The sequence below is a fragment of the Triticum dicoccoides genome, chromosome 3A (assembly GCF_002162155.2).
Source record: "Triticum dicoccoides isolate Atlit2015 ecotype Zavitan chromosome 3A, WEW_v2.0, whole genome shotgun sequence".
Taxonomy (NCBI): Eukaryota; Viridiplantae; Streptophyta; class Magnoliopsida; order Poales; family Poaceae; genus Triticum; species Triticum dicoccoides.
The window spans coordinates 407,007,294-407,026,938 of NC_041384.1; the positions used below are offsets into that span (position 1 = coordinate 407,007,294).

At 41.6% G+C, this 19,645-nt stretch overlaps 1 protein-coding gene across 8 annotated transcripts; it reads right to left on the bottom strand.

The window, feature by feature from the left end:
* Positions 1-178: 178 nt before the first annotated feature.
* On the bottom strand, positions 179-15,315 carry LOC119268344 (transcriptional corepressor LEUNIG-like). Of its 8 annotated transcripts, none has more exons than XM_037549954.1 (18): positions 14,991-15,315; positions 13,876-13,973; positions 13,653-13,762; positions 11,905-12,294; positions 11,686-11,771; positions 9,394-9,481; positions 9,218-9,293; positions 9,016-9,065; positions 7,565-7,864; positions 6,734-6,904; positions 5,685-5,915; positions 5,502-5,616; positions 3,300-3,409; positions 3,073-3,222; positions 2,766-2,930; positions 2,548-2,667; positions 919-1,125; positions 179-570 (listed from the first exon to the last, which is right to left on the bottom strand). In XM_037549954.1, exons 1-18 carry the CDS (start codon positions 15,020-15,022, stop codon positions 424-426), a joined length of 2,646 nt encoding a protein of 881 aa, XP_037405851.1. In that variant the 5' UTR covers positions 15,023-15,315; the 3' UTR covers positions 179-423. The 8 variants fall into 8 exon arrangements, with proteins under 8 accessions (XP_037405851.1, XP_037405849.1, XP_037405845.1 ...); XM_037549952.1 differs by having other exon boundaries at positions 6,734-6,937; XM_037549948.1 differs by having other exon boundaries at positions 6,734-6,937; positions 9,218-9,296; positions 11,686-11,777.
* Positions 15,316-19,645: the final 4,330 nt, after the last annotated feature.

Below are 19,645 nucleotides of genomic sequence, written 5' to 3' on the forward strand. Positions count from 1 at the left end.
GTCAGCAAAATCAAAGCTACCTTGCTCTCGACCCATACGTTGCGGCCTATCACGCAACACTTCGACAGCCTGGCCTATCACGCAACACTTCGACAGCCTTAATTTTTACTCGGTTTTTCTTAATCGATACAGGGCTTCAGGACGGTGACTTCCAAAAGGGCATACATGAGACGGCAAGGGTAGTTCTGTAACTTTTAATCAGCACAAAGTCCTCAATGTAACAGCAGGCAAACAGCCCATTCTATAACGAGTTACAAACATGAGAAGCAGCATACAAGATACAACTAAGACAACCACAAATCGCAAACCTGCCTTTTGTTAGATAGTACCTCCTTGTCATGTGGTTATCTGAACCATCCTGTTCTCTATAAAATCTAGCAACAGAATGTAAAAGTCGACAAACAACAGTCACTATTTTACAAGTCATTTCCAGAGCTTGACAAGCCTGTCATGACTAACTGAGGCAACCTTGCCTGTTGCGCTCGATGCTGCTAGGGCTGCAATTAAACCGTCATGAGCATTGTTCAAGGTCATGGCATTCTTCTCCCTGATGTCCCAAAGTTCCAAGGACTGCACCGCAGAGTATAGCAACACACACTATCAGCATGCTCACAAAATGGAATTTCTTCACTTAAGCTCAAATGCACCCTCATGAACAGTCAAGTTGAAAAAGCATTTCTACTGCGCTAGGTGAAAAAAACAAAATTGATGCTCCAAAAGGACTATTTTTTAAAGCATTTTAGAGTGCTATTTTGTTATTTTTGCCCAGACCTCCACGAATGTGACTTCATCACCAAAATGTGCATGAAGGAAGAAGACTAAGATCAAGCCCAAATTCAATTAATTTTCTATTTATTTTTTTCCTGTTCATAGAGGGGCATTTGGGCTCAGGATTCAAAGGGCACTTTCGAAACTTACCTCATAACAACCAATGACTAGCAAAGAAGGGTGAGCTGGATGGAAAACACATGTTTGAAACTTGTTCCCACTGCAGTTCAACTCATTCACAAATTCACCATCCTGCCCAGAAGTAAATGACCATATTCTGACAGCATCTTCACTAACAGAAGCAAGATAGTCACCCGCAGAGTCCCAACAAACTGACTGAATGTCCTTTGTATGACCCTGCATACATGAACAGAACTTCCCACTCAAAAATCCACCACCACTGGACCACAAGATACTTGCAACTTCTTTTTTGAGATGGAAGAAACATACGACTTAACATAATTAAGGTTCATAAAATCCCTAGAAGAAATACCATTTGAATCATAATCTTTGATGCCTTTGATATATACTCCCTCCGTTCGGACTTGTCGCGGAAATGGATGTATCTAGACGTATTTTAATCCTAGATACATCCATATTCGAGACAAGTAATTCCGAACGGAGGGAGTATAGGAGATGATTATTAGCAAAGAGGAACTTATTCTGGGTGCACTGGTCTGATCATGCAGTGTCTACCTAATGGACACTACCATGCTCCGTTTGTTACCTAGCAGGTCAAATGGAAACTCTTGGACCAAGGAACACAATTCTACAGAAAGGTGTAAACATATTTCGGTTTCGCCAAATCTACTGATTAAAGCCTCCTAGTGCCAAGAGCATATAGTGAACCTTCTTTGTCCACTGCTATCTTAGACAATTGGTATGCTTTTACTACTGCAGAAACTAAAGACATGGCACAGCATAACTTGCACAGTAATGAGTTCTACAACAGCTGATGAAAAACAGCCAGTGCCCAAACAACTGCCGTTTGGGGCACTTTGGGCCAAAGAACCAGCTCCAGCAGATGATGTATCTCTATTTGATGATGCAAAAAATTGTGGGCAGCCCAAAACTTCAGCCCCAAGTGCTGCCCGAAAACCTCTACCGGCTGTCCAATACCAAAACACTGCAGCGGGAACCTAACTGCCACGCTGAAACTTCCCCGTCGCCTGACCATCGCCCGGTTCCGACATATTCTCGCCGCCAGTCCCGCAACGGAGTCCCAGCCCCAGAGCCACCCCACCGCTCATTCTCGTCGGCCAAGATAACCGCCACGACCCCAGCCGCTGCCACCGATTCTGACCATTCCTCCCGCCACCTCCACCACCGGAGATTGTCACCGTCGCTCCACCATTGGCCGCCGAGGTCGATTAGCAGCCGGGCGACCTCCAATCAAGCGGCCAGACCACCGCCAAGCTGCCAGACCCTTTCGAAGCTTTCGGCGCGCCAACGCCGGAGTTGGCCGCTCCCCCCGGCTCCTGGTGCCTCCCGTCTCCTGTCCTAGGCGGCCCGGCGACCATCTCGGCCCCGGCAACCTCCGCCGGTCGAAGTCAAGCTCGGCTCCCGGCAGCCGTCAGCTCCGCCTCCCCACCATTGGATCTCATGTTTCATTTGCTTTCCAATTTTTTGTCATCTGGAAAAGCAACAACAGCCACGATGCCCAAAAACCTTCTCTCTCCTACCCTATAATCGTTTTTTGGAGATGCTCTTATGAGACAGATGTAAATGCGTTCTTAAATGCTCTCAGCAAATTTTGTAGCTGATCTTTTGGTAACAAACCTGTAAAGGGCTTCTACAAGCATGCTGTGTCTCCCCATCAAGTATGTAGATAGCCTTCTCTGATGCAGCTGCTAGATATTTTCCTTTGCGGGGTTGAAATCTCATCTGAGTGGCACCTCCCTGCGAAGATAACAATATGAGAGAAAACCATCAAAAAAATAATTGTTTGAGCAGAAAATTGTGCGGTATGTGAAAATCAGAACTGAATAGACAAATACCTTAAAAACCTTGACACAGGTCAGGCAGCTACCATTGTTAATGCTCCAACTGCGGACTTCCCCATCACTATCACAGGAGCAAATAATATCTTCTTTATTGGGGTGAAAATCAAGTGACATCACAGATGCTGAATGACCCGTGAAAGTACGGAGCGAATAGTCAGTCTGCACAGTCAAATCAGTTAGTCACAACAAACTAAGATTGCAGCAGTTTCTAATGCAATATCTTCATACGACAAATACATTGAAAGGAGGAAACAAATGCTAAGGAGTATACAAAGGAGGAAACAGATGCTAAGGAGTATACATTGTCAGCATCCCAAACCCGTACGGTTTTGTCAAAGGAAGATGTAGCAAGGCGGGACATGCTTGGGCTAAATCGAACATCGGTTATCAAAAATGAATGCTCTTCTAACGAGGATTTAGGCTTCAGGGGATCTGTACACCATAAAAGAACCTGCAGAGGAGCAGGTGTGTGATTGAAGGTTTTCTGACAACGGTAGAATATAGCTACTTCTGCATCAACAGCCACACCTTTTTATCATGACCACCAGTAGCAAGCAATTTGCCATCGGATGAGAAGTGGCAACAAACAACTTTACTTGCACTTGCACGTGCTTTTGCAACCTCAGCAAAGCCAAACCCTGCAACAAACAGATCTTGAGAAGATTGCAGCAGTTGGACGCCTTAAGAATTTATGATACTTCTACTTTTGACACCTTTTTTCCTACTTTTAAACTAATATTGATGAAGCCACGTGGCAAGTAGGAACAGTTTCGAGTTTCTGGTCTGTTTTCTTTTGAGAATCAGACCTCTAATGGGTTTTTGCTACCAGGAGAAGGGAATGGCCATGTCGATGGGGTCTATCTAAATAGAGAGGAACCTACAGGGCTGATTACTCAATCACTCCATTGTGATAACAATCACACCCATATTCTTTATCATTTCTAAATACAGATAACTGTCATCTGCCGGTATAATAAGGAATGGCCCTAACAACAGCCCCTTTAAATACTACGAAACGTTTTAAATCAGACTGGACTGAACGAAGAAGGATCTTTCCACACAAGAGTGGAAGGGATCCTTTATAAATAGATCATAGCTCCAATCAAGCTTGCTCTGTTGTCTAGGATCGTTAGTGCTATAGTGGAGACACTTATCTCAAATAAGAATGGTTGGCGCATTCCCTTTCTGGTGGTAGTCATTGAGGATCTCAAAAACAGGGACCGCAAAAACGTGTCAATGACAACGCTGGGTGAGAAGGCTGAAGAAGAAAAACCGGTAGATTTGAATGTCACTTCCTTTGCTAAGATAGCTAGATTTGAATGTCCATAAAGTATAGGTGCAAGCAAGCAGGAGCTCCCTTACATGGAACAAGGCATAAATTTGATGTCAAGACATTTCTTACGGAGAGGATTTGCATATAGTTCCCTAAAGTGGTATGATCATATCACAGGTCCCTATCCTGCACACCTTTGCATGTTATATCACAATCGCATTTAATTTCAAGATTAGACGACAGCTTGAGGATCTAACTAGTGTGAAGCCTGCGCTTTGCTGCGGACAAGTTTATTTTAAAATGCGTGTATATGAAATTTGAATATATTTTTAAGCATACTCACAAATTTCAATCATTGTTTAAGTGCATAAACAAATGAAAATGTTAAACTTTGGCACAGCTAAGGCAATTTCAGTGGTAGCATCATTCGTGAAGTTACAACCTGAATTTTGTGACGTGTTAATCCAGCAATCGTTCTGCTTCTTTTGATTCTTTCCTAATGTCTTTCCACGAAGAGGTATCATTTCACCAAGAGAAACGCCTCTCCACGAAGGGACATCTTTTCATCAATGGTCGTGTCCCATGAGTAGATATATTTTAAACAAGGGACATCTTCACCAACAAATGTGTCTTTTAATCAAAGGACATGTTGTTCGTAGGCCCCAACCCATAAGATCTAACTGACTTGATTAATTCTCGATATAATCCGACGACTGTTCTTTTTAAAGTGGTGATGTGGCTTAACGCGGATGCTGCATTAGGAGTCAGTTTTAGAATAAAGAGATGCCAAAAATACTCTCCCCCTTCCCATATGGAACCAAGGCCCCATGACTTTATCAATGGTGACATTGTTGAGAAGTAGCCACGGGGCACAACTACTTCTGTGCACCGCACACCTTGGACCTTGATGCCTACCACTTGGGAGGAGGAGGGGGGGAGGGGGAGGGGTCGACGTTAGTATATCTTGTACTTCAGTGGTAGCGAACTAGCAAGATGGTCAACAGTAGCAGGAGATCACATGATCAAGGACATGCAACAGCAAGCAAACCAAAAGAGGGGTGCTTTTAGGAAACAGTAATGTATTATGAAGCTCAGGATTAATAAAGGAATCTAGATTATTAGGAGCCCATATTGTTTATGGGAGGAAAAGGGCCTTAGCATCCAACTATATAAGGATGCCATGTATCTATGTTTGAGGCAAGCAAGAACAAGCAATTTAAACTCTGCCAGTTATTCTCTCGACTCAACCTATGTCTACACAATACCTAGCAGCCACGACATCTGGCTATCTTTAGCACTGTGGTTCTTAGAATAAGGATTGTGGACAATGTACCGAAAATAGGTATGCGATCAGCAATGAGGGCTATTTATCAAGCTACATTACCTCGGTCACAAGTAACAGAATACACAGATTGAGCTTGACAAGGACCAGTTATCAGCAGGACTAAAAAGCATACCTTTACTGGCATCCATGCAGCGTCCCAAGGTATCCCTGGGATCCATGTCATCCTGTGACAGAAAAGATTCAACATTTTCATCCAATCCTTCTTCCAGCAAACGGTCCACATCACCCTGTAATGAAGCATTTTTATTATTATACTGCCAAAAAGAAAGAAAAAATCGATCAAACATATGAATACCAGTGGGTTTGCGGTAGATGTCAAGCTTCCAGTGCCATCAGAGCCAAACATTGCCAAGGGTTTTGCTGAAACACCATTCTGCTGAAGTTGTGGTACTGGCATCGGATCTCCTGGTGTATGAGTGGAAGGTGTCGAGGGTGCAGAACCTGGAGACGGGCCAGCAGTATTTCCAGTTCCTGAACTATTAGCTCTACCCGAGGAAGAGCCAGGCTTCTTTCTTTTCTTCGTTGACTGAACAACAAATAGTATTGTTTGTGTAAATGAACTGAGAACTAGTGTATCGGTCACTTCACTAATCTAAAGCAGTGGGAGGCAAAAATGAAACAACGATTTTTTAAAGTTGACCGGGGAGAGACCGGTAGCCTATAACCAAGAGGTTACCGAAAGTCTCCTATGATCCATTTCAGTTTGCTATGTTTTCTTTACACATTTGCTTGTCGAAGTACTGTATTTCTCTGGTGTTATATGAACACTAATATCATGTTACATCTTTACTAGTCTGAAAGCACCACTTTCCGGACTGATATACTTTTACAGTATTCTTTGCTCTGCACTACATCTTTACTAGTCTGAAAGCACCACTTTCTGGACTGATATAATTTTACCAGTCTGATGAGGTCTAGCTGGTTGGTCATATTTTTGTCACTGCTGGGAAGTAGATCTAAAACCATCAACAACGACAAAAAATGGAAGATCAAGAGTAACAGTAAGGGAAACAAGGAGCAGTAACAGCTCAGTTGATTTAGTGCTATAGATAAATGAACTGTAGTGCAGAGCAAAGAATACAATTGTATGTTTTTATAAACCCTAGAAGATGGATCATGGAGCTAGACACAGTGGTGTAGGCATGGCCAGATCATGTACCACAGCAAACTTAGCTCAGTTATTACTAATATTATATTGTGTGAAAATACATTATTTGGCAGGAAGATTTGAAAGAAAGTTATCAGCACATTCAGAACTTATGTATACTATAAACAGGAGGACTTTAGGTTTAATGATTAATGCAAAATAATCATAAAAGGCATTTGTGTGCTGCAAAAGTTTACTTGATCGGTGGCCCCAAAAGAATTCGGCATGCCCCCATCAACAGGCATATTTCCAGTTCCTGGCTTTTCTTGTTGGAGAAGCTGATTTGAGCTTTGAGACTGCTGACTAGAGACAGCCTGATGGTGCTGCTGTTGGCTATTGCTTTGTTGTTGTAATAGTTGTTGCTGTTGCTGCTGGTGGTGGTGTGCATTAGCAATTTTCTTCTACTAAACAGAAAATTCTACATAAGAACATGGCAGCAGAAAAAAAAAGGCTAGAAGAATAACCCAAAGGCATATCTACAAGTTGAATCATCAAAGACAAATGTAACATAAAATTAGGTCATCTTATATCAAAAGGGAAGCATAACACATATGAGTGGAATAAAACAGACTTGGAAGATAGAGAACCGCAAAATCAATACCATAAAAGTAAAAATCCAGGAGCTAGAAAAAATTATGAACATTATGAGTTGTCTTTGCACTATTAAAATATTGGCCTTACCATGCCAAACACCTTATGGGGAATTAGATGTTTAGGCAATCAGGTAAAATGGCGAATATAAAATAACTCACACTCATTGTTTTGTCATTGCAGAAAATGCCAAAATATGATATCAGGCAACAAAAATACGTTATGAACAGATTGAGATGATGACATTTTGCCATGATGTTCTATCTTCTATGATCAAACCCCCCATCTATCATGGAACAGGAGTTGCCTTACCTCATACAATAAGCACTCGACACGATTAAAAATTAAAGATAAAATTTCACCGAGGAGAAAAATTAAACCTGTTAGTGGAGAAAATACAAGAAAATGAACACTCGGTTAAAAATGAAAAGGTCTACCTTTATTAGCATGTCTATATCACCACCACTTTGACTAGGAGAGCCAATATTTGGAATGATATCTCCACCGCTTGTGGTCTGCCCATCCCGCCCAAGAACTACATTCCTGTTGTTAAACATCATCCTCAATCTTCTGCTGTCAACATCACTAGATGTTGGGGAAGCCATATTTTGCTGCGCCTGCAACGCAAGCTGCTGCTGTTGTTGTGGAGTCAGAAATTGGATCTGTTGTTGCAATTGATGTTGATTCTGCATGAATGACTTCTGCTGTAGAATTCCAGACCGAAGTTGCTCAAGTCCCTGCTGAAATAAACAAAGCAGAATGCATGTCAAAACAAGGTTAAAATTTAGCATCCTTACTAGCAGATGTCAAATCACATATTTGCTATTTGACATTATATTGGAAAAGAAATACTCCCTCCGTTCCATAATGTAGTGCGATATAGATTTTTTGAAAAGTCAAACTTTCCAAGCTTTGACCAAGTTTATAGAGAAACTATTTATATCTACAATACCAAATGTATAAAATATGAAACTACATCGTATGATGAATCTAATGGTATATGTTTGGCATTCTAGATGTAAATGTTTTTCACCACAAACTTGGTCAAAATTTGTGAGGTTTGACTTTCTGAAAAAACTATATGCCCAACATTATAAAACAGAAAATATATATGCCCAACATTATGAAACAGAGGGAGTACAAAACTAGCCTTTGTTCCACAAATTGCTTGCAATGACATTGTCTGTGATTCCACTATATTTTAACTGTACGTAAACCACACAAAATTACTTAAGAGAGGGGTCAGAGAGAGCCATAGACAAGGTCCGGGATATGATAGCATAAAGGTGAGATCCGCTAGGGCAATATCAAATTGTGCAAATCAACAGAAGAAAGAACAGACATGGTCATAATGTACCAGGTAAACACAAAACAGATCAACGCAAATTTAGATGCTTCCCTTGGTCAGTTAAGTACTACAAAAAATACTATGCTATTACCAACTATGGCAAGTGTGTGTCCCATAAAATAATCGTCAGGTTTCATCAACGTAGGGGAATTCAGTCTAAGCTGAATCAATACTGAATAGAAGGACATTAATCATAAGTGGAGTGTACGTAACTACTCCCTCCGTTCGGAATTACTTGTCGCAGAAATGGATGTATCTAGACGTATTTTAGTTCTAGATACACCCATTTCCGAGACAAGTAATTCCGAACGGAGGGAGTAGGATTCAAGTTGGGGCCCTTGCAGTTTTTGACTGGTTACTGTCGTAACTGGAAAAAAATCCGTTTCAATTTTAAAAAAGATTTAGGCCTGAAATTAAATTCAGACACTTTATACAGAAAACCCTTAGGCCTGAAATCTCCCGCAACAAATTTGAACCCTGAATACAACACTGATGAAGAAGCACAAAATAGTAAAATTTTGTCATAAACTAAACCCTTACTGTGAGTGGCCATCCTTTGAGAGTCAAATTATTGGCAGCTTGATTAGATCCTGTTAAGAATGCATCTAAATTAGCCTCACAAAACTGGTCACCCAACTAAGAAAAATACAAAATTGGAAATAAGAATAGTGGGAAAAATGAAAAAATAAATGACGTGAGTAGTGGAGAATAGTAATTCATTGGAGCAGAATAATAATATTACCTTGTAGACCCATGAATGACCCCTCAGGACCAGCAGCTCTAGGTGTCAAAATGGGATTTATCTCTGTCTTGATACTCTGCTAAAAGAACACATAAATAGTTTTTTCTTGTTTTCACAGCTGAGTATAGTTAGGGCTGACAGATAATAGATAAATCAGGAAGACACAAGGGACTAACCTGAGCATGCCCTGGAAGTTGGGGGCTTCTACCCTGAATTTGTTGCATAGTGCCCGACAAACCACCAATGGAACCATGCAAAATTTGCCTATATAGGGGGCAAATGTTAACATATTAAAAAAAATACGGAATAAAATATATCATTTGGTCTGACTAATAAAGAAACAGTATGTGCTTCCATATAGGGATGAAAACGGAACAGAAACGGACGGAACTGGGTGCTACCACATTTTTTTTCGGTTTTTTTTTTTTTGCGGAAGCGGAAACGGATACAGAAACCCCAGAAATGAATATGGAAACAGTTACTAGCGGGAACAAATGCGGAGTGGACACGGCAACAAAAGCAGGTGTTGATTGGAACTTAAACACGCTTTAACCATAAATTGATCAATTGTTAACATGGCTACAAAGTAATATAGGGTGTGTTTGCTTTACAACCAACAACAACCACACCAAAATATTGGCGTGCCCGTATGATTTGGCTAACGTTTGGATTGATGCCAAAACTTTGGCTTGCCCAGCACGCCCTGGGTCTTCCCATGTTATTCTCGCCAATTCGTTGGCGCGCCGTCGGCGCAGAAAACGCTCGCCAAAAAATTGGCGACTTCGGTGCCCTCTCTTTCATACTTCATGAGTACGCTTTGTTCGATTGGCAGGCGTATTATCCGGACAGATAAACGCTAACTGAATCATGCGCCATCGCATAACTACCTGATTATATTGGGTGTTTGCCTCCGTAATTATCTGCGGCACTTTTTTCTGTGTGAGATTCGATCCACGCGCGCCGTGCATGCCCGTCCCGCCTCCGTAATCCAAAGCAGCCCTCACCTCTTACTAATTACAGCAATTTGTTTCCTAATTGTGTTTCCTTTTTTCTTGTTATCCCGGGTATACTTGCGTTTGCAATGTCGTGGAGTTTAGTCCCGTTGGCCCTATTAATACTTTTCGTTTTTTCCTTCTTTTTTTTCTTATTACGGGAAGGCCATGTAGTGTTTTATGTGTCTCACTGTTTTATTAGCTGAAGATTGAAAGTAAACTAGAATCAAACTAAGGACTAACCCAGCACATGTTGCCATGCACTAACCCAGTTGGCTCGATTGGCAGGCGTATTATCCGGACAGATAAACGCTAACTGAATCATGCGCCATCGCATAACTACCTGATTATATTGGGTGTTTGCCTCCGTAATTATCTGCGGCACTTTTTTCTGTGTGAGATTCGATCCACGCGCGCCGTGCATGCCCGTCCCGCCTCCGTAATCCAAAGCAGCCCTCACCTCTTACTAATTACAGCAATTTGTTTCCTAATTGTGTTTCCTTTTTTCTTGTTATCCCGGGTATACTTGCGTTTGCAATGTCGTGGAGTTTAGTCCCGTTGGCCCTATTAATACTTTTCGTTTTTTCCTTCTTTTTTTTCTTATTACGGGAAGGCCATGTAGTGTTTTATGTGTCTCACTGTTTTATTAGCTGAAGATTGAAAGTAAACTAGAATCAAACTAAGGACTAACCCAGCACATGTTGCCATGCACTAACCCAGTTGGCTCCAAACCAAACGAAAGTCTAGCAATTTTGCCAAAAAATTAGCATGTAACAATGGCTATAAACCAAACAACAACACCTTACCAAAATTTTGGTCATGCCCTTGCTTTGGTCATGCCAATATTTTGGTGGGGCTAGCTGAGGCACAAACCAAACACACCCATAATTAGGTTAGTGAATTAGCATAGTATTGTAGTAGTACTGGAAAATTGCGTATAGGGTCTATTTGAGTACGTGTGTGGTAGTAGAAGTTGAGCCATTCTGCTCACTGTGTCATTGTGTGTTGTTTGGTGGCTGAGCTACAAAACAGCCATAGGCCCATAGTAAGAACGGAAATTCTATATTCACGGAAACAGAGAGTTCCGTTTCCATGTCTGTTCCGTCGGAAAATGCCCTTCTGTTTTTGTTTCCGTTTCCGCATAAAAAATTATGTTCCCGTTTCCGTTTTGCAAATTTCCATTTCCAAATTTCCTCTCCTTCTCAGATTTTCCCCCGGAAACTACTTTCATAGGGCGTACGCATCTACACTCCATACACATTGAAAACCTTACAATTGATGCACGTCCAGGATTATTAACATCTAGGCTCTAAGGAGAAGGCAGCAAGGATAGCCAGCCACACCAGCAAGTCTAAGTGTGGCATCTAAATGATGATTTTGTAACTTTTAACAAGAATGCTAAAATGTCATCAGCTACTTCTGTATGCAGAACATTTTTTGTTAAAGCACTTAATAATTTACAAGTTCAGCGAGTACCCTGAGGATTGTCCACTTGCAGCTGCTTTCAGCAGTGATGTTTCATTCGGATCAAGTAGTTGCCCAGCATTTTCTCCATACCTTTGCTGCAACTGAAAGTTTCAATGTCATAACGAGTAATAAGAAATGAACTTATTTTTCTTTTGAGGAAAACATAAATGAAAACCTTTTAGAGTCAACTAAAAGAATTTAGAACAATGGATGTAACTACAGTGATACCTTCATAGATGTGTCTTCCAAAGAGTCTCTCTGGGAAGGCAACTTTAACCTCTCCTCATACATTTTGGTCGCCATAACATTTGCGGTACTTTGGTTTTGTCGCATTAAAGGATTGTTTCCAGAAAGTCCACTTGAAGTACCATTAAGAAGATAAGAATCATCTCTACGCTGCTGCTGCTGCTGCTGTTGCTGCTGCTGCTGTTGCTGCTGCTGCTGCTGCTGTTGCTGCTGTTGGTGCTGCTGATGTTGGTGCTGCTGCTGCTGATGTTGCTGCTGCTGCTGTTGTGCGGCTCTTTGTAACAACATTTGTTGCATTTGTATATGCTGTGGTTGCTGCTGCCGCTGTTGAGGTAACTGCTGTTGTTGGTCCCGGGCTTTCATGAGCTGCGTCTGAAAAGAGAGCAGCACATTCTAGCTGAGTTAGAACTACCAATCCAGGACAAAAGATGCCTCAGAATCACAGCTATTGATGCAGCACAAATAAAATTGTGATTTTCTAATGCAATTAATTAGATCAATATGCAACAAAGTGGCCTTGACAAGCGAAAACATAGAAAACAACATTGTATTATTAATATGTAAAATAAAACATATGTGACGACGGCGGAATTTCCCAGCTATAGTGGATGTAACACATGTAACAAGAAGTTTAAGAACTAAGAACTTGTTTAGTTCGTCAGAAGTAATGGGAAGGTAAACGTGGTTGAAAAACAGTATCACACTGTTAATGTAAATGGAATGGAATGGAAGAAAGTTCAATCTTGTTTGGTTAGCATGAAATATGACGTTAACTAATTGCAAAGCTAGGTCTGTCTTCTTTAACCTGTAGGATGCAACTAGGAAGAACATCCACAAATGGAATTCAAACCACCAAACAACGAAGGATACAAATTGGTATTTTCAATCATTTACGTCCAGCACCAATTTACAAAAAATTCAATGATTAGAAGGGATTTCATCTGCGGAAAAAAAACAAAAATAGAACATGGGAGAAGAACAAAAATTGAATCAGCCCTCATAAGACATAGCAGATTAGAAAAAAATCGATCTAGAGCGCATCAATCAAAACCCAAAAGATCTCCTGAGTGGCAGCCCAGCCACGATTTCACGTCTCCCCCATGCCTCGACCAAAACTCTGGCGTCGCTAAGATCCAATTGCATGAGATGGGGGTCATGGAGAATGAATCAGGTCTGGCAGTTTGATGGAAGGGAAGAATGATGCGACCGGTTTGTGGCGACGTTGGCACCCTGTAGCCAGGGGAGATCGTGGAGAATACATCGTGGTCTCCTGGGGATAAACTCGTATGGGAGATTTTCCTTTTTTTCTTACAGGAGCTCAGATGCGATTAAACCGGATCTCGGGCGGAAACAGAATTCCACTAGGCCGGGAGCTGATACTGCGGCAACTGATTATGACCCAATCAAAACAAACACCGGTGTAAATGGATCACCTCCTAAGTGTTATTTAAAAGCAATAGAAAATGAACAAAACGAATTTTAGTAAACAAAAAGGGCCTCACAGGCCTTGCAGTAAAATTGGTTACTGACTCACGAACCAAACACTTCCTAAGTGTCATTTAGCTGTAACAGCAAACAAATTGTAGTGAACCAAAGGACCTCGCAGGCCCTGCAGACTAAAATTAGTGACATTTCACATCAGATTACAGGTCACATAGGATTTTTAGTTCATTTTAAGTTTCTTCAGTAGATCCCTCATAATAAGGATAATCAAATGCATAACTGTTTACCTCAATATATGACGCTGCAACATCTGAATGCTTCTCGTTTGTTCTTGCTATGAATATATCCCAAAAAACTGACCACCACTCAAAAAGAAACCCACCAGGTGCATCAATTGCTGCATGGAAACACAGCCTAAAAAGTGAGCAATAGTTTTCATGAACAAATGTTTAAAGGGAAAGGTTGCAAAAACCAGGACATAAGTAGTTAAACTTGCTGAGAAGCACATACCAACTGGATCTGAAGAAACCTTCCCTTCTGATTGGAAGGCCTTTGCAGTTGCCTGCAAATTTCTCTTCATAAAATAGTCGTATATGTAAACATCGAGCCTGTTTCAGCAAGCAGTTAAACATTAGTCCTTAGGGTGAAGGTTAAATGCACTAAGACATACTCCCTCTGTCCGGAATTACTTGTAGCAGAAATGGATGAAAACAGATGTATCTAGAACTAAAATACGTCTACATACATCCATTACTCCGACAAGTATTTCTGGACAGAGGGAATACAATTCTTCAACTACAAGTACAATACCATTCAAAAGACCCGCAACCAGTATGGTGAATAACCAGCTTGGGCATAAAACATTAAGACTTGAATGGCACATTTATGCTGCATCAATGTATATTCATTTTGTTTCTTCAACTTTTATTTTAACACTAGCACATCGTCACCTAGAGTGATCCTATGCACGACAAATGCTTAGGTTTGCTAGTGAACGTTTCCGTGAAACACTGAAAAATCATGAAAAGTATTAGTAGGTCTAGTTCCCAGAAGCAGAATGAGATATTTCACCTCCTTCCTCATACAAGAAATGTTGAAACTCAGATGTGAGTTCAAATCTAGTCATTGATGTGTAAGGAATCAACTTATTCGCTGGTACTTCCCTCCATACTATCTTCCTGAAGAAGATTACCGCAGCCCATGAACCAAATCGAACTCCCTTGTCTTATATCCATAATGGATAGGTCAACTATTACTACTGGTATTTCAAATCTGATGGACAAGTTATCCTGCTGTTCTCAAATCTCCAAATCAGTTCTCTGATATTTGAGAGATCATCACGACAGATTATCACTGAAGAGCTATATAGTCAAAACAGTGGGTCCTTCAACTGGTAAAACAAAGCTCAAACCAAACCCGCAAAAAAAAAACTCCTGAAACCCTAGCGGCCAAACGCGCCACCACCGCACCACGGGTCTCCTCTCGTCTACTTCAGTTCAAACTTCGTAGCCCCTCCCGTGATTTTTGCTCAAATAATCGCCACCCAGATTAAGCAACAACAACGTCGCCCAGCCAAAACATGCCTCGAATAACAGAATGAATACGAAAAGAAACAAAATCCTCACATCTTGTCAGCCTCCCAGTTCGTCTGCGACATGGCCACCGCAGCTCGCCGACCGGCCTCCCTTCCCCCGAAGCGCCGCCCACGAGAAAAGTTAGCTCTGGCTACGCCTGGGCCGCCGCGGCCACCGACGTCTACGCAGCCGCTGGGCAGCGGGTGGACGGGCGAGTTGCTCGAGACGAGGAGAGGCGGAAGGGAGGAACCCGAGGCGAAACCCTAGAGGCAGCTTTGGGAGGGAAGGTGAGGCGAGGCGGCGGCGAGAGATGTGAGAACAGATTGGAGTTTGCAGTTGCAGAGGCGCGAGGAGGGTGTGCAGGGGAGAACTGGAGAGGAAGGGGAGAAGAAAAGAGAAGGTATAGAAACGCAACGGGACCCACGGATTTCCCACCTTCTTTTTCTATAAAATAAATATAATTGTAATGTATAAATTTTAAGATGGCTTACCACATATGCCATGTGATGTTTGTATTGCTATGTATATATAATTCTTTTTCAAATGACCCAGGGATGCTTGGGGGACTAGAACACGGCAATGCTTAATGGACCATGCCTGTTTAGAAATTGGACAATGATCTTGGTGGAATATGACGGTTTCATGAACCCTAGATCGGTGTCTTTGGGGAGAAAATGTTGTATGGCAAGAGTATTAAAGTTGCCAGATAATTATTTGAATGAAGCGGTGATCAAGGAAACGTGTAGAAAGATGGGAAAGATCCTGAAAGTGCAAAATCAGCTTCAGACAAGTTATGTTGGACCCTTTGTTCATGTGAAAGTAAATCTGGATGTAAATAAAAAATTGGAAAGATTTGTTTCGACTACTAGGGCTAGGAAAAAGGACTAGTACCAAGTAAAATAGGAGAAGCTACCAATTTTTTGCAACCAGTATGGACTTATAGGTCATTGATATAAGGGATGTGGAACAGGGATAATGCGTTCTGTCCAAGTTTGAATAAGGGGAATTTATTCTAGCTGGTGAACGAAGAAATCGGGATGGTGGTCGTGGTTCTGGAAGGGGTAATAGAAGAGGAAGGAGAGGTGCTCCTTTTGGCAGGGGTTTTTGGAAGAGGAGGTGTTCTAGATCGGAATCGGAGTAGTAACGGAGAAGAGGATATAACCTATGATGGTCAAGGTAGCTGGAGATGGAATGCAGAATTTGGATACAAAGAACCTCAAAATCTTTTGACGGGACATGGGAAAAAAGAATGACCATCATGAGGATATTAACATGACTGGTATGGTTCCTTCAGCAAAGAAAAGGTTGGCTATGAACTCTAACTCGAGGGTCAGAGAATCACAAAGCTTGGCTGGAGCTATAATCCTAGTGGATGTGTCATCAAAGGTCGCAAAAAAGTGGACTTATTTGGTGGGAATATGGATCGGAGTCCGCTTCAACTCCTCAAAAGGTGCAAAAGAAAAGAAACAAAAGGGGTATGATGGTCTGGCTCTTGATAGTATGGTTTCAAATATCAATGCTCCAGGATCGGTGATACCACGTGAAGGGGAGGTGAGGGAGAAAAAGAAAAAAAAGACCTTATATCGGCGGCCTTTGGGATGGCAGTTGCTCGGGAACAATGAAATTCCTAAGCTATAGTTGTCGGAGGCTTTCGAGGAACCCGGTTGTAAGTGCATTGTTGGATATTAAATGGCTACAAGGCCCAGATATTGTGTTCTTGCCTGAAACTCATTTGGATGATTAAGCTACGGAAGTGATCGAAGACGTATGAAGATAGATCATAAGGAAGTGGTGTGTAGTGATGGCAGGAGTGGCAACTTGCTCTTGCTTTAGAATAATGAGGCTATGGTTACCCTTCGATAGAAAACAAACTTTCTATAGATGTGTATGTTGGAATAAGGGTAGGTCGGTGAATGTAGCTCCCACTTGCACAGGGTCCGATGGGTCGGAATAATGTTTGGCGGATGATAGGTTTGCATGGAGAGACAAAATGGGAAAACAAACATGAAGCATGGGCTTGTCTTAGAGATCTACATGTAGTCAATAATCTTCCTTGGTTGGTAATTGGTGATATGAATGAATTTGTATTTACTTTGGAGAAAGGAGGAGGAAACCCGTGTCTACATCAATACATGCAAGCTTTTATGGTGGCGATAGCAGATTGAGAACTATTAGATTTTGAGTACACTTGATACAAGTTCACATGGCATAGAGATCTTATTAAGGGAGCGACTAGATCGAACACTAGTTAATGAGGAGTGGATGAATAAATTCCCAGAAGCAGCTCTCTCCCACTTGAGCTATGTAAACTCGGATAATAGGCCCTTACTTATGAATACAAAAGCCCAAATAGCCCAAGAAGGATGCAAACCAAGGGTATTGAGGTTCAAGGCTAAATGGCCAAAGGAAACCCGGTTCAAGAAAATGGTCCAAGGGCTTGGGGTAGCAAGAAATAGAGTTCAAAGCAATAATTTGGCAGGCAATTTGGTTGTGGTTCACAAACAGTTACATCAGTGAGACATAAGGGTCATGAGAAGCACAAAAAGCAGATTAAGAGGAGCTTGGCGAAGATTAGAAGTTGTCGTGACGGCCACTAAATGATTCATATCTTGCAAAGCAAAGAGGGGCGGTAGAGGAGATTGAGAAACTATTGCAGTAGGAGGAGATGTACCATCTCCAAAGAAGTTGTGTGGACTGGATGAAGTTTGGTGACAAGAATACTTCTTTTTCCATCAATTTGTCACAACAAGAAAATAGAGAGAAAAAAGGCTTAGGATAATCTGGGTAACTTGCATGAAGGTAATGCATATTTGAACCCACTTGTTTCAGAGCTGCTAAAATTGATGAGATAAATCATGCATTATTGGACAAAGTGGTGCCATGAGTGAATGAACATATGAATGGGTCTTTGTCAAAACCTTTGGCTGAAGAGTTAAGAAAAGCCTTATTTTCTATATGAGACGTGGAAGCTCTGTGGGTTGATGGTTTGCATGTTATATTTATCAAAAAATGTTGGCACATCCTAGGTGATTCAATCACAGGAGAGGTTCTTGATGCTGTGAATAATAAATTGATTCCTATGGGGTGGAACATATAGTTATTGAGCTCATTCCAGAAGTTGTGAATCCAGAATGTATCACACAATATAGGCCAATCAGCCTATGTACAGTCCTTTACAAAGATAATTTCAAAGATGATCACCCTTAGATTGAAGCATGTCCTTAATGATATAGTTTCCCATGTGCAAAGTGTTTTTGTTACAGGCAAGTTAATTACTAATAGTATCGTGTTAGCCTATGAATATATCCATACATTAAAGCATAACAAGTCGGGGAAATAGTACAATGAAACTAGACATGCATAAGGCGTGTGATAGAGTTGAATGCGGGTTCCTAGAAAAAATTATGTTGGGATTGGGTTTTCATGATGACTTTGCTGGTATGATCATGGCATGTAATACTTTGGTAAAGTATAAAGTTCGCTTCAATGACCAAGAACACAAACGATTTCATGCCTAAAAGCGGGCTCCGGCAGGGGGACCCCTTATCACCTTATTTATTTTATCTGCGCACAGGAGATTTTTCAAGTTTATTGGCTCATAGAGGGAAGGTCGGTAGGATTGTGAGAGTTAAGGTGTGCACAAATGCATCATCGGCATCACACTTACTTTTTGTTGATGATTCGTTAATTCTTGTGAAGGATGACTCGAATAATGTAACCTAATTGAGACAAATTTTTTATGGATACTATGCAAACTCGAGACAATTGGTAAGCGAAGCAAAGTGTAGCATATTTTTTTAGTCTAGATATGAAGGTGAAAGACAGAGATTTCTTCATAATTGAATATTATTGTTAGAATAAATCCGAGGCATACCGTTGATCATCCGAGGACCAAGCAATCACACGAGCGCGACACCGAGATTTGTTAATGAGGTTCACCGATATGGCTACATCCCGGGGCTTGACTACGGGCGCTCCTCCCCGTGACACCGCTACAATACCGCACCCGGTCGTCCTGGACACCGGCACATGCCGCCGGCTTCCCCTGCGTTCCAGTGCCATTATGTTGGCATATATTACATCGTGTGTCTACCCCCGCTATATATGAGAGGCTTAGGATACAGGTGTCCTATTAGGACACGACTCCACATCCTATGTAAATACAATACAACTCATAGTCCAACTGTAACCTACTTGTATATTATATTCGACACAACTCTAACAAACTCCACCTTGGCGAATATTCTCCACCATCTTGAATTTGTCAATGCGTCAAACTTCCATGTACATTGGACTTGAGCTTATCCCATGAGTACCGCTGCTACTCCAAAGACTCCATAAGACTCCACCTGCAACTTGTAGTCCCTTCTTTTCTTGAGTATAGTCAACACTCGAGCAAAATCAAGTTCCACATTACTCTAGTTTGCGCTCCCAACTTCCAGAGTATCAGTCCAACGTCATCACACATTGATCACTAGCCTGCGTGAAAGTGAACAACTCACATATTGGGAGTCACACATAAGAGTTACCTGAACTCAACCTCATCGCTCCTTTCTTGACCGTCTGTCTGAAACTTGAAGGAATTTCACCATTGCTTGTAATCATCCCGAGTCAAACTCGCAGTTGTCTCATCACATGTATGACCACCAGAGCCCTGGCCCGTCTCCATGCCCTATGCATACCGCACGCCTCGCCGCTATTACCGC

Bases quoted from the DNA above. Each gene is read 5' to 3' on its own strand.
- LOC119268344 (XM_037549946.1), bottom strand. From the start codon at position 15,022: ATGTCGCAGACGAACTGGGAGGCTGACAAGAT. The intron at 13,763-13,875 runs GTATGTGCTTCT...GTTTCCATGCAG, and splicing joins GGTTTCTTCAGATCCAGTTG to CAATTGATGCACCTGGTGGG. The intron at 9,066-9,217 runs GTAATATTATTA...CATTCTTAACAG, and splicing joins GTCATTCATGGGTCTACAAG to GATCTAATCAAGCTGCCAAT.